General features: G+C 43.9%; 1 protein-coding gene across 1 annotated transcript in view; it reads left to right on the top strand.

Moving 5' to 3' along the window:
* Positions 1 to 20,739, top strand: part of tenm2b (teneurin transmembrane protein 2b) — a 148,961-nt gene that overhangs the window by 45,780 nt on the left and 82,442 nt on the right. The window contains exon 5 of the mRNA XM_052099838.1: positions 17,268 to 17,506. Within this exon, the coding sequence (XP_051955798.1) occupies positions 17,268 to 17,506 (239 nt within the window). The remainder of the gene's footprint in view (positions 1 to 17,267; positions 17,507 to 20,739) is intronic.

Here is a 20,739-nt window from a genome sequence, read left to right as displayed (position 1 = left end):
TCAAACGCGAACCGTAAGAAGGGTCGGTGTCGTGGCAGAATTGAGACGTGGAAGTACGCGTCCTTCAGGTCTACCGCTGTGAACCAATCTAGATGCTGAACGCCCGCCAGAATATTTCTCTGCGTGAGCATTTTGAACGGGAGTTTTAACAAGGCCCGATTGAAAACTCGCAAGTCCAGGATTTGGTCATAAGCCGCCGCCTTTCTTGGGTACAATGAAGTAAGGGCTGTAGAAACCCTTCCTCATTTTGGTTGGAGGGTCGGGCTCTACCGCGCCCTTGGCTAAGAGGGTCGCGTTTTCCGTGCGCAGGGAACTGGCATGCTCGCCGTGTACTGCGGAAAAGCGGACGCCCCTGAAGGGAGGCGGGAGCCGGGCAAACTGAATTGCGTAACCGAGTCGAATGGTCCGGTGCAGCCAGCGTGATGCATTGGGAAGCGAAAGCCAGGCTTCCCAGCTCTGCGCTAGGGGCACCAAAGGGACGAGTATTTTGGACATACTCGGCGGGGCCTCGCAGCGGGGCGGAACAGGTAATGCAGCGTCGGGCGGCTTCGTTGCGGCCTGAGGTGCTGAGAATAGACTCAAAAGCACTTACCTTGCTCCGCGCGCCCGGCAGGGGGCGGGTTCTTGACTGAGGAGGAGGTCTGATGTTGGCGTCCTCTGGACTCGTCTGAACCGGCCAGCCGGGGGACAGTCGTGGGCAGGCGGAAGGTGGGATCGCCGCGTCAGGTGTACCAGGATTGTTGTGATCTGAAAGCACATTGCCATGAAAATGGCATTTGCGGGCCAGGTGACCCAGAGGCAAAGGAAATAGCTCTTTTATTGAGAATGTGGGTACCACAGCCCCCGTCAGGGGGTGTGGCAAATGAAAAAACAAAGGATTCTCCTCCCGGCCCTCCACCGGGGGACGGAGCGGTCTTACCACCTCCGGAGCTAACGTCGTCGGCTGTCTCAGGAACGCTTGGGAGCCTTCTGGGTCCTGGAGGGGGTTACGTGAGACAGGGAGCGTCGCCGCCTGCGGAGTGCTTCGACGCTGGGGCTGAGAGCTGGGCCCGGGTTGAGCGGAGCAGGAGCTGGTTTCCTCGCAGGGGGACGCACTCGGCAGGCAGACGGGGCAGGGCCCGTAGCGGCAGGTCTGCGGCGGGGCATGATGTGCGAAATGGCCTCCGTCTGCTTCTTCACCGCGGATTGCTGTTGGGCGAAGTCCTCGACGGTGTCACCGAAAAGGCCAATCTGGGAGACAGGTGCGTCCAGGAAGCGGTTCTTGTCAGCCTCACGCATCTCGACCAGGTTGAGCCAAAGATGGCGTTCCTGGACCACTAGGATGGCCATCGTCTGTCCGAGTGCCTGCTCTGTGGCCTTCATCGCTCTCAGGGCGAGGTCGGTCGCTGAGCGCAGTTCCTGCAGCACATCAGGATCAGGTCCACCCCGTGCATGTTTCTGAGAGCTTTCGCCTGGTGGACTTGCAGGAGGGCCATCGCATGCAGGGCAGAGGCAGCGCGTCCAACCGTAGTGTAGGCCTTCGCGTTGAGCGAGGATGTTGTCCTACAGGGCTTGGATGGGAGTACGGGGCGACCCCGCCAGGAGGTAGGGCTACCGGGGCATAGATGGTGCGCAACTGCCCTATCAACCTGGGGAATCGCGTCGTACCCGTGGCGCTCTCCGCCGTCGAGGGTGGAGAGAGTGGAGCGGGTGGCACCTATACGAGCGGAGAGCGGGGCTCTCCACGTGAGCGTCAGCTCATCATGCACCTCCGGGAAGAAAGGGACCGGGGGATCGCGAGGCCTGAACGCGCGCTGCCCCAGGAACCAATCATCCAACCGAGAAGGCTGTGGGGAGGATGGAGGGTTCCAATCCAACCCCACGCTCAAGGCGGCCGGGCAAGCATGTCGGACATCTGAGCGTTGGCCTCAGCCTGGGCCTGCTGGCCCGAAGCGGCAGTCCAGGGAGTCCTCGGCATCAGACACCGCACTCTCCGATGCAGCGGCGAGCTCATCTGCTTCGGACTCGGGAGGATAGACAGCCAGGCCGTGAGGCGAGCTTCTATCGCCCGTGGCGTGGACGGAGACCAGCGGCGTGTCGGGAAGCGGGAGGTTCGAGGGGGTTACCCGGCGAAACTGCACCCGCTGCCGCCCCAAATCGCCCCAGCGCCAACCGCACCGTCCTCAATCCCGTGGGAAGAAGGAGCAATGCGGGGTGCAGCTGGGGTGGCTTGCTTTCTGTTGAAAGCAAGCCGCGACCGCAACGTGGTCATGGTCATGTTCTCGCAGTGAGAACATGAACCATCCACAAACGCCGCCTCGGTGTGATCGCGGCCCAAACACGCGAGACAGCGCCTGTGGCCGTCTGAAGCGGAGAGCACTCTACCGCATCCAGGAACGACACAGGGGCGGAAAGGTATCGTGAAAAAGACGCGTCCTTAAAATAACGTTCAACGCCGCTGTGTTTGCTCTTTTAGAGGAAATTACTCTTTTAGTAAAAACTCTTTTAATACACAGTGTGTGTGTGTATGTGTCTGCGCTGTCGAAGCGCTCAGGGGCAACAATGCACGCCGTGCAATGAGAAGGAGAAAGCCGCTGTTGTGCGCCGTCAAGATCCAACAGCATGCAGATCGTCAGAGGAAAATAGGAACGTTTGAGTGGTGTGTAACTCGCAGCAAACTACAGACAGACCATCGGCTCCAAAGAAATTTTCTGACTAAACTTCCGAATTTTCCCCTCTTAAATACCCGTATGTCCGGGGGCGGGCTATGCAAATACTGACTGCCAACTCCCATTGGCCCTTTTCAATAGGTCAGAGGTGAATATCGGCGCTCAAGAGAGACCCCTAGTGTCGCTTCTCCGACACAACGTGGAGAGAGCGACAGAAGGGGAACCAGCATTTCTGTTAAGAGTGTTTGTAAATGAGCGCATATGAATGAGAGAGGACTTGAATGGCTTTATCTCATCTATGCTATGCAAAAAGAGACATTATTCAGTGACAAATGGGTCCTGTGAATCTCATCTTTGGACACACGTTACACGGAACAACTTTTACTCTTAACATGCTGAATAATCCATCACTATACTACACAATCACTGGTGAGTGAAATCTAAACATTTACCAGCCAGTTGCCAAAGATATAAATTATAGATGCGAAGGTTGTTTGCAAATGCAAGTGGTTTCCTCTCATTGTTGTTGAGGGTTACGTTATGTAAAAGATTTATCTTGTTATTAAGAATCAATATCAAGATATAAAGAATGCGATGCATCGTAAAATCTATATTTTTACCCACCTTTATCTTTTACTCATTATAACACAAAAGGAGAGCATCTAAGTCAGCTTCAGTCACCAATCACTTTCATAGCATCTTTTTCTGCCAGAATTCTGCCAAACATCTCCTTTTGTGTTCCACTGAAGAAAGAAATTCATAATTGTTTGGAACAATACAAGGATGAGTAAAAAAATTACAGATTTTTCATTTATGGATTAGCTAGCCTGTAACATTTGTGGTAATAAACAACAGGCTCTCTCTTTTGAACAAGCCAAATGCTTTGCCGCAGAAAAGGAAATTCCAATTAACCCTCACATTTTGGACAGTTCAAACTGTTTATTTACAGTATTTGAGTGGAATTCTAATACACCTTGAGAGATGTTTTTGTTTGTTTCCATTTTCTGTTAAATCTCTTGCTCTGTTGTTAATTGCTCTGGCCCTTGCTGCCACTCCCACAGGAGGAGAGAAAAGGTGTTTGCTGTGAAAGTGAGATTTTTGGTTGAGAATGGTTTTTCGGTCATGCTCTGTTTGCACTGTTTGGTGTGGATACCAGTAGGGTGTGGGCATCCTCTGATTGGCTCTTCACCAGCACAAATGTCCTTTTTTTTCTTTAGACTTAAAAATGTGCAAAAAACAGACATTGGGAAAAGATTCATAAGTGATTAAAAGCAGTATACAGTACTGTGACAGGTATCTTGTATGTCGTGAAGGAGGAAGTGGGGGCCAGATAAACAGTCAACATAAATCTTTTATTCACAAGCTTTTCAGCCTCTGGGCCACCTCAAACTTAAAAGGATGGAGAGCTAGATACCAACGGGTGATCCACACATTGGCGTCCTTCATGCGATGGAGCTACTGGAGCAGGGCATGGTCCGAATAGAGGGAGAAAGCACACCCCAACAGATAGTATAGGAGGGTGAGGACTACCCACTTGATGGCTAAACACTCCTCTATTATGCTGTAACTAGTCTCCCTCAGTGAGTGTTTGTGACTAATGTACAGCACGGGCGCTCCTCCCCCGTGCTGTACATTAGTCACAAACACTCACTGAGGGTTTGTGACTAATGTACAGCACGGGCGCTCCTCCCCCTCCACCATCTGGGACAGTACAACTCCCAAACCCCTGTCCGATGTGTCCATCTGCAAGATAAAATGGAGAGAGAAGTCAGGAGAGTATAATAACGGCCCACCGCAAACTGCAGCTTTCACTTTCGTGAATGCCTGCTGACATGGCTCTGTCCACTGGACTGGATCTGGTGCCCCCATTTTAGTGATATCAGTCAGAGGGCTGGTGAAAGTCAAATAATTAGGCACAAACCTGCGATAATATCCAGCCAGCCCCAGGAACTGAACTCACTTAATTTTTGGTCTTATGTCTCTGGCAGGCTGTATTTGCTGTGGTTTTATCAGTTTGGGGGCTCACCCGCCCGTGACCCAAGAGGAAGTCTAGATACCATAATTCCACCCACCCAATTGCGCACTTCTTTGGGTTTGCCATGAGTCCCATCCATCTCAATGACCTCAGGACAGCACTCAGGTGCCGCAGGTGTCGCTGCCAATCATTTCTAAAAATAAAGATGTTATCTAGATAGTCAGCAGCATAAGCAGTGTGCTGTCTGAGGATTTTGTCCTTGAGAAGCTGAAATGTAGCCGGGCCCCAAACAAACCAACGGAAGCATCACGAATTGGTGGAATCCGAACGATGTAGAATCTGATCGATCAATCCAAGGCATCAGATATGCATCAAACTTAGATGTATAATCCACACAGAGCTAGACCAAGCCGTCGCTCTTAGGAACCAGCAGCTCTGGACTGGCCCGTTTACTGTGGGATTCTTCTATTTGGGGAGTGGCATGCAAATTCCACATGCCAATTCTCATTGGCCTTTTCTCAAAATCAGAGATGTCTGGGCTCCGCAGGAGCGACCCCTAGTGTCAACTCATCGACACAACGTCGAGTGAGTGACAGACGGGGAACACTCTAGTTTCACTAAAAAAAAATAATTTCATAATCAATTAATTTACATTCTGCTTGCAATTTTGGTGTTAGTGTCAGACTTCAAGGGATGATGTAGCTTAGAGTCAAATATGTGATAGCCCAAGGTTCTTGGCCGTCTCTCTTTATATATGTGCTCATTAATCAGTGTGTGTGTGTGTGTGTGTGTGTGTGTGTGTGTGTGTGTGCGTGCGTTTGCATGCGTGTGTGTGCGTGCACGTGTGTGTGTGTGTGTGTGTGCACGTGAGTGTGCGAGTGTGAGTGCTAAAACTAAGTGTTGTTTTCATTACCTTGTTGACACAGCTCAGGGGTTACTGATTGTAGGTCATTGTATGAATATGTTACCATTCTAACACTTATCTGTCACTTAATTCTCCCTCCTCTTTGGGCATTCTCCATTTATTAACCTCTCTCTCTCTTCTTATTCTTAGTTTCCACAGCAGTGCAATGTAATTTAGCTTCGGGGACCGATTATTCACTTGGTCTCAGATGTCTGGCTTTAACACTTCTCTTCAGTTGATCTATCTCATTGTTTCCCAACCTTTTTTCTGCCACTGCACACTTTTTACTACTAATACATTCTATGGCACACCACAATACCACATAGGCTAACCATCTTTCAAACCATGATAGGCACCATATTTTTCCTTTTCAAGAACTTGTACATGTTTCTGTCCCTTTTAGTAGCATTTTTACTTGTAATGTTTGAAATTCGGCTATGCAAAAAAAAGAAAAAAATAAAAATCACATAGTAGGCTACACTGCATGAGGTCACAGGTGGTAAGAGCGCTAAATGGGTAATGAAAAAAAACAACTAATTTGCTTCTTTTCTAATTTTTTAATTTTTTCTTGCAATGCCACAACAAATTATGAGGGGTGAAAACGGTAAGACAATCACTGGTCCACGAAAAAAATTTCTGAGGATATTCTTTTTAAAGAATAAGCTAAAAGCACAAGTTCCAGCTATTTGAGTGATTCAAGTTTATTCAAGTTTACAGTTGTGCAGAATTAGCTGCAAAATAATTAGCTTCACAAATTTGTTGAGATTTGTTCAAATTTGTTGAATTTTATTAACTGATTAGTTTAGTGACTCCCTCTGGAAATGTCACTAGGTGGCGAAAAATTTGCGTCTTGAATCATTTTGAGTCATTCATGACCGAAATCTACCAAGAGACCTTATGGTGTTTAAGCATTAAAAGAATAAAAGCAGATAGTCTTCCTTCATTCTGAGCATTATTTTTCATCCAAAAAGACAACAATAATAGTCTTATAATAGTTTCAATAACGTCCTTACCTTCTCCTTTTTTAAAACTTGCATGGCTACAAATCTACTGACTTCAGTATAATAATTATAAACACAAAGCAGATCTACGGTATTATTTTCCTACAGAAGCCTATTTAAACTGCTGAGCATGGCTTTTATCAGAAAAGGCCACAATAATAGACAAATAATAATATTTTTGTGTTTCAATGATGTTCTTTCGTCATTGTAAAGTGCATTTCACATGAGGTGAGTCGAGGCGTCAACGCTCTGTTCTACGCCAGCGTCAAGTGCCGCATTGCCTTCCACATGACAAGAGTTGCTGAAAGAGGGGCGATTTTACTAGTTTGCCATTTAAAAGAGCAGGATGTGTGTACAATAAACATTGAAAACATGTATTTCGTAGAGAGAAAAAATTTGCAGTTGCTTTGATAGCAAAAAGTAATAAAATGACTTGTTTATATTTAGGTCTAACTGTTTTCTTGGTGAATTTAAATGACTTCAGTAACTGGGTTCTCTGATATTTGTTGAAGATGACGTACTATTTAAAAAGGTGAGGAGTTTGGATCCCTGAAATTATATATTTTTTTCATGCATTTATTTATTTTGTGGAATTTGATAATTTTCCACAGCACACCTGACAATCTTTCACGGCAAACTAGTGTGCCGCGCCACAGTGGTTGGGGAATCCTCTGTCTAACACAGGGGTTCTCAACCTTTTGCAAGCTGGGCCCCCCCAAAGCTGGTTCATTGCAGTTGGGGCTCCAGTGCCCCCCGCCCCGCCCCGCGCTTTATTGTTGTTATTATTATTATTATTATTATTATTATTATTATTATTATTATAATTGGCAGTAGCACCAGACTTCTAATGTGAGCTTGCAGGCATTATTATTATTATTATTATTATTATGAGTAGTAGTAGGCCTATCATTGTTTTTTCTTTATGTCTTTATCATTTAATAAAGACAAAACACCCAAAACTATCTTGATTCTTCTTTAATAAACTCGTGAGTCGTGGACAACTACACACACTTCACATGCGTTCTCTCTCTGGTGTGTCTCTCCTTTTCGACCGACACTCCAACAACATATTCAACAATAGTTCCCATTGTTACATCCTTTCTTTTTTTTTTTTTTTCAAACATAAGAACTAACTTTCCAAACAAAACTCCTAATCAATCTCTGGTACAGTCAAGAACAATATACCATTTCCTTATAACATATTTCACATTGCACATATCACAACAGTTTTACATTTCTCTCTATTTTTTATTTTTTTTTTCTTATGTGACATAGTCTTGTAAGTGTCGAGGTTTCTTTACTAAACGTCCTGCTCTTGTGACAACAGGTTCTGGGATGTCTGACTGTACAGTGCTTTGCATCCGATTCTCCATATTGGTGGTGAGTTGTGAGTGAGTGTTAGCAGGTTTTCCGTTTTTTGTATTGTCAGGGTCAACGGTGTCTGTTTGGTTGGACTCTATCGGGGTCACTGCCTGATTCCTGCGGAGATGTCTCCTGTTTCTCCTTATAACACCTCCTGAATCCAACTGGACACTGTATGATCTGAGGTCGATGGGCTTCACCACTGTGCCCTTTCTCCAGATCTTATGGGGCTCAAATGGTTGTATTCTCACTGATTCCCCCTGTTTAAGTGTGTCTAAGTCTTTGGCTGATCTGTTAAAGTATGTTTGTTGCCGTTGTTGGTTTGCTGTCAATTCCCTAAATGAATTTTGAATCTTTGGTTGCAGGAGGCTGGTTTTCGTGGGTAGTAGTGTCTTAGTGCGACGGCTAAGTAGCCTCTGTGCTGGGCTATTAGATAATCCATGTGTTGGTGTATTTCTGTGGTCCAGTATTGCTAAATATGGATCCTGTCTGGATATTTGTGCTTTGAACATCAGTCTCTTGGCAGTTTTGACTGCTGATTCCACCTTGCCATTGCTCTGAGGATAGCCAGGTGATGAAGTCTTGTGCAGAAATTCCCAGTGATGACTAAACTTCTGGAACTCCTGTGATGAGAACTGCGGGCCATTGTCTGAGATGACTATGTCTGGAATACCCTGACGGGCGAAGTGAGCTTTTAGCTTTCTGATGACAGTCGCTGATTTGGTGTCTGGTAGATAATCTATTTCCCAAAAGTTGGAATAGTAGTCTACTGTTATTAGATAGTCCTTGTTATCAAAAGTAAACAGGTCTGTGCCTACCTTGGCCCAAGGTCTGTTCGGCATGTCGTGTGGTCGCAATGTCTCCTTTTGCTGGTTCCAGTCCACTGAGCGGCAGGTGTCACATTGCTGTATGTACGCTTTGATCTGCTCGTTCATACCTTGCCAGTACACACACTCTCTGGCCCTCCTCAGGCATCCCTCCACACCTAAATGAGAGGAGTGTATACGCTGAGTTATTTCCCTCCACAGTTTCCGAGGGATAACAGCTCGTTCACCTCTAAAAACAATTCCATCCTGGTAACACAGCTCTCCTTGAAACAGGTCATAATGTCCTATTTCTTGTGGTGTCTCTGCTTTGTTATTTGGCCAACCCTGCTGTATGGTTTTAATTAGCGTTTGTAAAGTTTTGTCCTCTTTTGTTGCAGAACGGATTAAACTAAGTCTGTCCTCTGAGATTGGTAAGTGTTGCACCATGTTGATTGTCTCTAGCTCTGCTTCCACAGAACCAGTGGGTGTGTTTTCTGGTAGATATGCTCTGCTTAGAGTGTCTGCTAGCCACATCTCTGGCCCTGGAACATACACAACATCTACATCATATTTTTGAAGTCTCAGCATCATTCTTTGTAGTCTTTTAGGCGCACTCAGTAGTGGCTTACGCTGGATATTTTCGATGGGTTTGTGATCACTTTGTGCTGTTACTTTCCGTCCGTATGTATAATGGTGAAACTTTTCCATCCCGAATAGTAGAGCTAATAATTCTTTCTCTATTTGTGTATAGCCACGTTCTGTTCGTGTCAGTGCTCTGCTTGTGAATGCTACTGGCTTACCTCCTTGCATTAATGCAGCACCGAGACCTCCGTCCGAGGCATCACATTGGATGGTAAGTTCTTCATCCGGGTTGTAATACTTCAAGACTGGGGCATTTGCAATTGTTTCTTTTATTTTACTGAATGCCTCTTCATGTTGCATAGACCATCTCCATTCGCAGTCTTTGTGCGTCAGCTGTCTCAGGGTCTCGCACTGGTCTGAAAGATGTGCACAAAACTTTGAGAGGTAGTTTACCATCCCTAGCAGCCTTTGAACTCTTTTTACATCTGTTGGTTTCGGCATGTGTATTATTGCACTAACTTTTTCTGGGTCGATTTTCAATCCATCAGACGTCAGTCGGTGTCCGATGTAAGAGACTTCACTTTGTCTCAATTTCAAATTGTCAGCATTTAGCTTGATACCTTTCACTCTGCATCGAGCAAGAAACGCTTTCAGCTTTTCATTATGGTCTCTCTCAGCCGCTTCTTGAGTCTCTCCTTGTCCTGTAATAAGCACATCATCAGCGATAATGTATATTCCTGGCAGGCCCTCTAATGCAAGTGTGAGCTTCCTCTGAAAGATCTCAGGGGCCGGACTTATGCCCATAGGTATCCGCAGCCAACGATACCTTCCGAACGGGGAAGCGAATGTGGTGAGAAAGCTGGACTCTTCCTCCAGCTTGACATGCCAAAACCCACTTTTCACATCGCACACTGTAAACACTTTGGCTTTGGATAAGTCAGGGAAAATGTCATCGATAGTGGGTAATGGGAAATGACTGCGTTTTAAAGCTTTGTTTAACGGTTTTGGATCAATACATACTCTGAGTCTGCCGTTGGGCTTCTGCACGACCACCATACTACTGATCCAATTCGTGCTCCTCTCCACTGGTGCAATGATTCCTCTTTTCTGAAGATCTTGCAGCTCTTCCTTCAAAGGTTTCATCATGGCTACTGGAACCCTTCTTTTTGGTAGTTGTACTGGTTTTACAGTGTCGTCAATCTCAATTCTGTATTCTCCCTCCAGGCAGCCATCACCCTCGAATACATCAGCATAATCTGTCTTTATCTGTTGTAATGACCACTGGCTGGTTGTAGGTTTTTCTGTGGTGACTATGCTGTCTATTGCAAGAATGTTCTCGTAATGCACTTTGATTAGTTTCATAGCTTCACTTGCTCTTTTACCTATTGAAGGGACAGTGCATTTTTTATCCACCACCTGAAACTCCAGCCTGTACAGTTTGTGGTTTCTTGGATTTCTTACTTTTAGTTTGCACTTTCCTAGCACAGTCTCTCTTTATATATGTGCTCATTAATCAGTGTGTGTGTGTGTGTGTGTGTGTGTGTGTGTGTGTGTGTGTGTGTGTGTGTGTGTGTGTGTGTGCGTACGTTTGCGTGCATGTGTGTGCGTGCACGTGTGTGTGTGTGTGTGCACGTGAGTGTGCGAGTGTGAGTGCTAAAACTAAGTGTTGTTTTCATTACCTTGTTGACACAGCTCTCTTTACAGTCTCTGAGTTTGTTACCCCAACAGTAAGAATATCCTCATACTCATCGCTGTCCTGTTCTGTTACCTTGTGTACTGATTTATGGTTTGTTTGTCTCATCTGGGCTCTACATTTAACTGCGAAGTGATTTGCCTTTCCACACTTTTTGCATTTTTTTCCAAAAGCTGGGCATTTCTGTTTATTCATTTCATGTGCTTTACCACAGAATTTGCATGTGATCATCCTGTCGCGTTGCTGTCGATCTTGACGCGTTCCTTGTCTGACAGCATGCACCTCCTCTACCGCTGCTCCAACAATGGCCCTGCTGTTCTGCCGTGACAGCTCTGCTGCTCTGCATATATGAACGTCTGCAGTGTTAAATCTTTCTCGCGAAGCATCCTCTCTCTCATTCCTGCGTTGTTAATGCCGCATACTATCCTGTCACGTATGAGCGAGTCTTTGATTTCTCCGAAATTGCATGTTTTCGCAAGCATTCGTAACTCCGTGACATAATTATCAATCGACTGGTCCGCTCCCTGGCTTTTTGTGAAGAATCTATAACGCTCTACCGTCTCGTTTATACTGGGATTACAGTGTTCATCAAACTTTGCAAAAATATTCGTTACCGTTCTTGCATCCGCGGCTACATCACTCATCAGAGTTTCCAGCAGTTCTCTGCCGCTCTCGCCGATGAGGTAGTGAAACAATTTGACTTTCGTTTTTTCCTCCGCGTTCGACATTGTTAGCTCCAAGTATAGATGAAACTGGTCCCTCCAGGATTTCCAGGACTTGGAAAGCTTGTCGGTGTCCATGCATAACGGTGCTGGGGGTTTTAATCCGTCCATCGTGCAGCTCTGTTCAGAAGCAGCTCTCCACTGTCTGATTCTCTATTTTTAATCTAGTAATCTAGTGCCCACGCTGCCACCATGTTTTTTCTTTATGTCTTTATCATTTAATAAAGACAAAACACCCAAAACTATCTTGATTCTTCTTTAATAAACTCGTGAGTCGTGGACAACTACACACACTTCACATGCGTTCTCTCTCTGGTGTGTCTCTCCTTTTCGACCGACACTCCAACAACATATTCAACAATAGTTCCCATTGTTACAATCATCATTACTGTAACCCACACACACAAACACAAGACGAGACAGTCACAATGTCGGAGAAAACTGCTTTATTCCAACAAAGCAGGCAACAGTACAAAAACAGGGCAAATCCAGTGAAGAATGGTCAGGGTGAGCGTTAAATCGAAGCCGGGGAATCAAGATAGGGTAAAGGGGCAAATCCAGGAGAGAGTGGTCAACGAGAGCGTAGGGGGTCAAAGCCGGGGTAATCAGAATAAGAATAACAAGTGGGAGCAAAAGACAGGGGAACAAGGGGAGCTGGCAAGCTAAGAGGTGAACGAGAGGAGGTCAAAACTAGACGAGACTAGCGGGGGGCAAAGACACGGGAAACTAAATACAATAACCAACAACCGTGAGACGAAAGGGTAGTGATATATATAGGGGCGAGTGCAGGTGTAAACCATGACAGGTGATGAGACGAGTGCAGGTGGTCATAATGTTCTGGGGGATTGGAAACGCGTGAGAAACTCGAGGAAGGGAGATTGCCTACGAGCATGTGAGCGAGTAGGAGCAAAGTGGGCGTGAGGGCTCGAGCGAGCAAAAAGAGCGTGCGAGCTCGAGGGGGCGGAACGAGCGTGGATGCTCGAGGGGGCGGAGCGAGGGAGCGGGGTTCGTGACAATTACTAGGCTATTGCTATAATTGGGAATTGGCACCAGACCTCTGATATTAATTTATGCTTTATTATTGTTATTATTACTAGGCCTAATAGTAGGCATCATCTGCATTTTTTACAGAAGCTTGCTGGTAGGTGATGTTAATGTGAGACCTGACCCTGCTTTGCCTTGCAAAGATCCTCAATTCTTGGCTCAATGTTTGATAAACATAGCCTCAAATCATCCTCGATTTGTGCACTATTGCGGTATTTCGTTTTGAGTGCAGTCATTTTTGAGAATCCTGCCTCACACAAATATGTCGAAGCGAAAGGAAGGAGAATCTTCAAGGCGACGTCACAGAGTTCAGGGTATTCCTGCATCAATGCTGCCCAGAATGACGAAAGAGGGCAGGAGCTAAAGAGTTCCTTCAGTCTACTGTCACTCTTCAGCTCAATAAGCTGTTCCTGCATATCAATTGATAGCTCGTTTGCTGTGCACACAAACGGATCTCGAACCCACGCAAAAGAGCGATAATCCTCTTTAAAGTACGTCGCGAAATTGTTTTGTCATTGCTGACAGGTGCTCAGACGCTGATTGAAATAGGGAGGAGAAATCGTGTGACGTGCCTGCATCAGTGATAAAGTCTGCAAGACTGGGGAACATGGCGCAGTTCCTCGACTGATGCGGCCATGCCAGAGGTCTAGTTTTTGTGTGAAGGCGTGCACTTTGTCTGCAAGGAGCAAAATATGAGTTTCGCGGCCTTGCAAAGACAGGTTGAAATCAAACAAATGAGCTCGTTTTCTAAAGTCTATGAGTGCAGCACACACAAATAAACTAAATTGACATACTGCAGTTAAATTTCAAAATGTGGTGTTTTTATATTTATAACATTTGAATACAGTTCAGCAACATACATCACACGACTTGACGACCAAGAGAGCTGACAATTGACTATCACTTAATTTACCATCACCTCACGATTGAAAATGTGACACTGATTTCATATGACAGTTCAACAAACAAGTTAATAATATTAAGTCACTTACAATTTAGACGAAATAATGACTGTTTTGGTCTATTTTAGCAGCGAAAATAGATCCGATGAATCCAAACAAAGATCACAGCATAGCCATAGCACATCTCACAGCAATACTCAATCGTGTTTTGAATGATTCAGTGTTGTGAACGAATCGGTTGAGTCAAAGATTCAATGACCCATTCACAAACATCTGTCTCATTCTTGATGAATCAGCCGTTTGAACGAATCGTTTGAATGAACAACTCAATGACTCGCTTAATGAAACCGCTTATCACCTGCATTTGCGCTCACTATCGACAAACTAAATTTTAGTTTGTTTTAAATTTTTATTCAGGAGTTATGTATATACAAAACTATAACTTTTTATGACAGTAGTTTAGTGATAAAAAAAATGTGCCCCAATATTTTTTTTTTCCAGTTTTTTTTCCCTTCCATCGTAACCTACTCGCGCCCCCCCCGGGAGAGTGGGGGGGCGCGCCCCACCGGTTGAGAACCACTGGTCTAACACATCAGTCAAATTTTTTAACTTGAAAGGGAGTCATTTCTGGTCTCTATTTTGATTGTATTAGTTATTTTTAGGGTGTTTTCTTGTATGCTGTTGTAATTATACATGTGATGTCCCTGCTTTGGAACGACAGAGTTTCTGTTTCATATTCTCTGCTGTGTGTTTTAAAGCTGGAGTTGAATACCGATTGTCTACCTGCTTTCAGATGAATCATAAAGGCTTGAATGAGTTACCTTGAATGAGAGCTTGTCCACAGATGACCATCTCTGCACAGAGAGATTGCGCTGTTAGTGTGAGGCCACACACACACACACACACACACACACACAGTAAAGGCAGCAGAGTAGGGAATGACAGATTTTCTCTCTCTACGCACTTCAGTGCTCTCATCCAGCTCGTATGAAAAACACAGTTCAAACTCACACACTTATTATGCTGTCATTCCGGCACACAGGTGTGCAGGAACCTGAAAATGCCATTTCACATCCAGATACTTCTTACTAGTACCAACTAGTAAGCTTGATGAGAATGCACAGGTTAGATCTTATGCATGAAAATAGCTAAATATGTGTGAATTGTTCATGACAGTTAAAGGTATAGTTCACACAAAAAATTTAATTCTGTCCATATTTACCTTTCAGACCTGTGACTTTCGTTCTTCTGTGTAACACTAAAGAATATATCTTACAGAATGTCCTGTGAGACATTTTATATTATGGGAGTGGGGCTGTCAAGCTCCAAAACTGACAAAAAAAAATAAAAACATAATGGTGTGTCTCAATCAGCTCCCTAGCTCACTATGCCATGAATCAGTATATCGTGAACACAAATTCGGCACTGTCAAGGGTGTTTATCCACTAAACATTCTGACACTTTTGACTCAATCAGCCGCAACACGATGATGAACTTGCAGATTCAAGCGCTGCTGTTATTAATCAGCAATATCACTGTATAAATGACACTGCTGTGCATTTTCTTGGTAGAAATGCAAATGTAGAGTGTTATTATGAATGATAAATTACATTTTATAAAGAAATAAAAAAAATAGAGGAGTGAATTTTAAACCGCCTTTTTAACTATTTTAATATTTAAAAGATTGTTTCACTTCCGTGGTATTTATGGATGAAATATATTACAAACATTCTCTCTTAAGATAAAATTGGTTTACACTTGTGCTCATCTTCTAATAACTTTTAAGACTTCAGAAGACATGTCAATGTTTCTGGTAAGGGAACAGAGTGAGCAGCTATGCCCCCTGGTTTTTACAGTGCATTCTGAGAATTTTTAGGTAGCAAAAGTTTCAGTGTACTGGAACAATTTAGCAATTGAGACACCCCTAGAAATGGCCAACTCCCTGATCAGTGCCCTGACTACTGAACTAGGTAGCTGATTGAGACACACCCAGCAAAAGTAGTCCATACATCTTGTGTGCTTTCTAAGTCTCCTGAAACTGTATGATAGATCTATTTTCTTCCCCTCCACCATACTGTAGTTCTCAAATGTAATTTCCACTCACGTAGAATTGAAATACAGAGTGTCAAGATGTCAAATGGGATTGGTTTTCATGTGTCAACATGCGACATGTCTTGATTTCCCATTTTTTTATTTGAATAATGGTTTAATAACTATGGCAGAAATTAGGATATTTATATACAAATCGGAAAACTTAAATTTGGTCTGTTCATCACACAAAGCTATAGAAGCTGTATGGCTATAGTCAAATGGGCTACTTTAATGGTATTATTTTTTAATTATTGTGAAAAACATCATTCTGGACATTCTGCTAAACTCCTTTTTGTTCCATGCCATAAAAAATATTCAATATGGGTTGGAACAACATGAGGGTGAGTAAATAATGACAAGATTTAAATTTTTGGGTGAACTCAAATCTGTTGAAGCAAGTTTAGTTCAGATCTATAAGCTAGCAGCTGAGGCTGCAGATTTTCAGTTAGCAGGGCTGAGATGCGGCCAGTGCTTATGGATGGTTCTGGCTGTGGGCAGCAGGGAGCAGTTGGATGCTTGGCAGGGGGGTGACAGAGAGGCCTGGTGGAGTCAGACCGGACCTCCTGCCCTGAACAAGACACATGGACAAAGATCTGAGGCTGGTTTAGCATAGAACCACAGCTTGAGCCAGACCTAGTGCTCATCAAAGCTGCCTGGTCAACTGTCATCTGCTTTCATCCCCTTCCCATCTGCCCCCTTCCCCAAACACACACAAATACACACAACCAGCCCACCTGTGACTCCATACACCAAGGCATCCAGATCTGGCACGATGGACAATAACAGAGCACCATTACACACACGTAGAAATGCAAATGCACACACCAAACTGGCATCATGTCAAATCATGTCAAACCGCTTTTCCACTCTCATGACCTCTTATGTGGTGGTAATCTGAAGTTTTGTAGCAGTTTGATGCAGTCCAGGGTTCTCGGAGCCGAGTTGCTAAGCATCCTGCTGAGTCTTTTCAAGCACAGGGCTTTTAACTGCAACAAAAATCAATCCTCTCGACTGGGATTGTCTTTATGATGCATTCAGTCTTCACTGCTGATACACAGAGCAGTAGTCTAATGCCTGGTGCTCTTTAAGTTACTGGTTTTGTGTTAAATGAGGCCCATTTAAAGCCATTATTGTCAAATTGAACTCCTGTTAGTTTGAATCAACAACTACAGCACTGTCAGAATGAAAAAATGACAGAAATTAGTTTCTGGGGTGTAGGAAGTAAGAAAATGTGAATGAAACTTAAAGCTGAAGTATGTCATTTCTCCGCCATTAGTGTCATCTAACAAAATTGCAAAAACAACGATTGCTTTTGAGCCGGTTCCGTGAACACTCCACCTGTGTCCCTCCTGTTGATTAAGTAAGAATTTAGCAAAGTCCAGTAAAGCTGAAGGCATATGGAACATTTTCAGATCATAGCAGAAGAAGTTTTCCCTCTGTTCCTGTAACTTTATAACAGCTCATTTGTCTCGCAAGGAGTTTGAAAGTACTGCATTAATTTGAATCATAATGCTCTTTTTTGTTTTTCTTCTCATAGGCACTTTCTTTTCAAGACCCCATCTGGGAGCACTCCTCTGTTCAGCAGCTCTTCACCTGGGTATCCCCTGACCGGTGGTACGGTCTACTCCCCCCCGCCCCGGCTCTTACCTAGGAACACCTTCTCCAGGAGCTCCTTCAAGCTGAAGAAGCCCTCCAAGTACTGCAGCTGGAAATGCGCAGCCGTGTCTTCAATTGCAGCCACTGCGCTGCTGGCCATCCTGCTCTGTTATGTCATAGGTGAGTTATTTAAACTAATTTTCCTTCATTGCAACATATAATGCTTTGTAACGCTTTACTTTATATGATACAGTATAGCAACTTTGGTAGCTCTTTATTTTACAGTACTGTTCTAAATTTACATACTATTTAATTACAACAACTACAGTAATTACTAGGTACTAACCCTAAACCTAACCTCAACCCTAACTTTAACCCATAATGAAAGTACAAATACTGTAAAATAAAGTCCAACTGCAATTTTGCTCACTGAGAAATTAATGTACTGAAATTACTCTTTATTTGTAAACATTTTGAAAAATATAATTAAGAACAAGGGTGTAAAAGTTCTGCATTTTGTTACCCACATGACATTCCAAATGTCATTTACTCACACTCATTTAATTCCAAACACGTATGACTTTCTTTCTAAAGCGGAACACACAAGGAAAAATTTACAAATATTCTATCATAAAGGCTTGAATGAGTTACCTTGAATGAGAGCTTGTCCACCTGTAGGTAATACAGGTTTGAAACGACATGAGGGAGAGTATTTGATACAGAATTAAAAATTTTCTGTGAACTATCCCTTTAAGAAATGTCATAGTCTGGGGCTTAACATTTTTCTAGAGATGCTAAAAGATTTAAATATTGAAAAATAAAGAGAATACATTTTCATGTATTTGTTAGATATTTATGAACAAAGTAAAACAGCCAATTATCCTTTTCACACATAAAAAGCATTCTTAACTTCAACAATTTACCATGATTTATCATGATGCAATCTGTGATATTAAATTCACATTTTAAAATTCAGTCATACTAAAGTAGGTCCTGAACTCCGAATAAACTGATCCTTGATGGATCATTTATTGCTGTATAAAGTAAACAACACGTCGGCAACCATGGCATGTTAAATCAATTAATTTAATTAGACGCTCCTTAAATGTCATCATCATGAGTTAGCATAGGTTTAGCTGACCAGTGCTCTGTGTCCTGTAGCACAGCATGGCCTTTTATAGCTCAAAGACCCTTAGATAATTCGCTCAGAAGAATGACATTTATCGCGAATAACGTAGTGCTTCAAAGCATCTTTGATAAACTATTGATGTGTGTTATTGTTGTGGCACAAGTGCGGCAAAGTAAATACCCACGCAGAGGGGTGGAAGGAGCCTCAGCATGTGGACGTTTACTTCAGATGGAAATGTGCGATTCATCTGCTGTTTGATATGGGCTGTGATTCGGATGTATTTGGGGAAGTAGGGTTTGGTCTTATCAAGGTAAATCTTTGTAGGGAGTTTTAAGTCTAAAGTTCCACTCTTTCTTTTTAAAACGTTCTTAGACAGAACATAACAGCAAAAAGTTGTAGAGAGCTTTCTGGTCATCCTCCTGTGAATTTAAAGCAAGATTTTAAACAGAAAACCACATCCCAAGTCTATGTACTCTGGCAGCCAAAAGTTTGGAATAACGTATAGAATTTGCACTTATGGAAAGAAATTGGTACATTTAGTCACCAACGTGGCATTCATCTGATCACAATGAATAGTCAGGACATTAATAATGTGGAAAAACGACTATTACAATTTGAAACAAAATTTTCAGAACTTCTTAAACTACTTCACAAGAGTTTTCATCAAAAAAGCATCTACGTGCAGCATTGACAGCTTTGCAGATGCTTTGCATTCTAGCTGTCAGTTTGTGCAGATACTCCGGTGACATTTCACCCCACTCTTCCTGTAGCGCTTGCCATAGATGTCTTATCGTGCACTTCTCATACACCTTACAGTCTAGCTGATTCCACAAAAGCTCAGTGGGGTTGTAACAAGGCTAAGGATGGGAAAGGAGTAGGCGGGAACTGGCTGAACAGTCAAAGTAACATTTTAATTAAACAAAAAGACACACAACAAAAACGCACACAGCAGCTGCGTGTGGCTCTCTCTCGAACTGCCGCATCCCACTGCACTTATCCCTCTCCTCGACTGACTAGCCCGATTGGGGGCCTGACATGCATAGTCACGGCCTGGCCCCGCCCTCCTCCTCATCACAGGGGTTAAGATCTATAATACTCTTTTCCAATTACCTGTTGTCCAATGTCATACTTTGCCCACTCTAACCTTTTCTTTTTGTTTTCTGTTCCAAAAGTGGCTTTTTCTTTGCAATTCTTCCCATAAGGCCTGCCCCCTTGAGTCTTCTCTTTACTGTTGTACCTGCTCAACTGGTGTTGAGCAGGTAGAATTCAATGAAGCTGTCAGCTGAGGACATGTGAGGCGTCTATTTCTCAAACTAGAGACTCTGCTGTACTTATTCTCTTGTTGTGTTGTACTGTACATCTGGCCTTCCATATCTATTTCTGTCCTTGATAGACCCAGTTGTCCTTGTCTTTGAAGACTGTAGTGTACACCTTTTGTATGACATTTATTTATTTTTTTGGCAATTTCAAGCATTGTATAGCCTTCATTCCTCAAAACGTCTCGGGTTGCGTGTGTAACCCTTGTTCCCTGAAAAAAGCGGAACGAGATGCTGCGCATTGCTAAGCGCTTTTGGGAATAATCCTGCATTCATCAGCTGTGAATATGTGTGTAACACGTCAATGAACATTGACCGGAAATGTATAGCCTCGGCTGGTGAGATCATTAGATGCACCTGTGGCCAGGCTATAAATAGACTCGTCACCAGCGTGTCGTCAGATATCTTTTTCTGAAGAGCAGTCCTGAGCCGTCCCAGTGCAGCATCTCGTTCCGCTTTTTTCAGGGAACAAGGGTTACACATGTAACCTGAGACATTCCCTTTACAAAAAGCTTCACTATGATGTTGCGCTTTGCTAAGCGCTTTTGGGAACGCAATACCCACGCCGCCGCACTGGGGCTGGCCAGACCCCTATGGTTGTGAAGTGTGCTCACAAGAACCAGCCTGCCGCATCATAAACTTGTTCAGATGTGAGCTTGAGATGTCGACTCAAGGACGTAAGAGTCCGGAGTAGCAAAATCATCTAACCCATAAAGTTCAATGAACGTGTGCGGAGAGGACCAGCCTGCCGCATCACGAACTTGAGATGTCGACTCAAGGACGTAAGAGTAGCATGAACATCCAAATTATAAAATCTGATGAATGTGTGCGGAGAGGACCAGCCTGCCGCATCACAAACCTGCTGCAGAGGGACCCCTCTAGCCAAGGCTTTAGAAGAGGTGACCCCTCTGGTGGAGTGAGCCCTGACACCTACTGGTGAAGCTTGACCGTGCGCCTCATAGGCAAGG

This window comes from Xyrauchen texanus, chromosome 31, assembly GCF_025860055.1.
Source record: "Xyrauchen texanus isolate HMW12.3.18 chromosome 31, RBS_HiC_50CHRs, whole genome shotgun sequence".
In the NCBI taxonomy this organism is placed as follows: domain Eukaryota; kingdom Metazoa; phylum Chordata; class Actinopteri; order Cypriniformes; family Catostomidae; genus Xyrauchen; species Xyrauchen texanus.
This window is presented reverse-complemented; position numbering and strand designations above follow the sequence as displayed.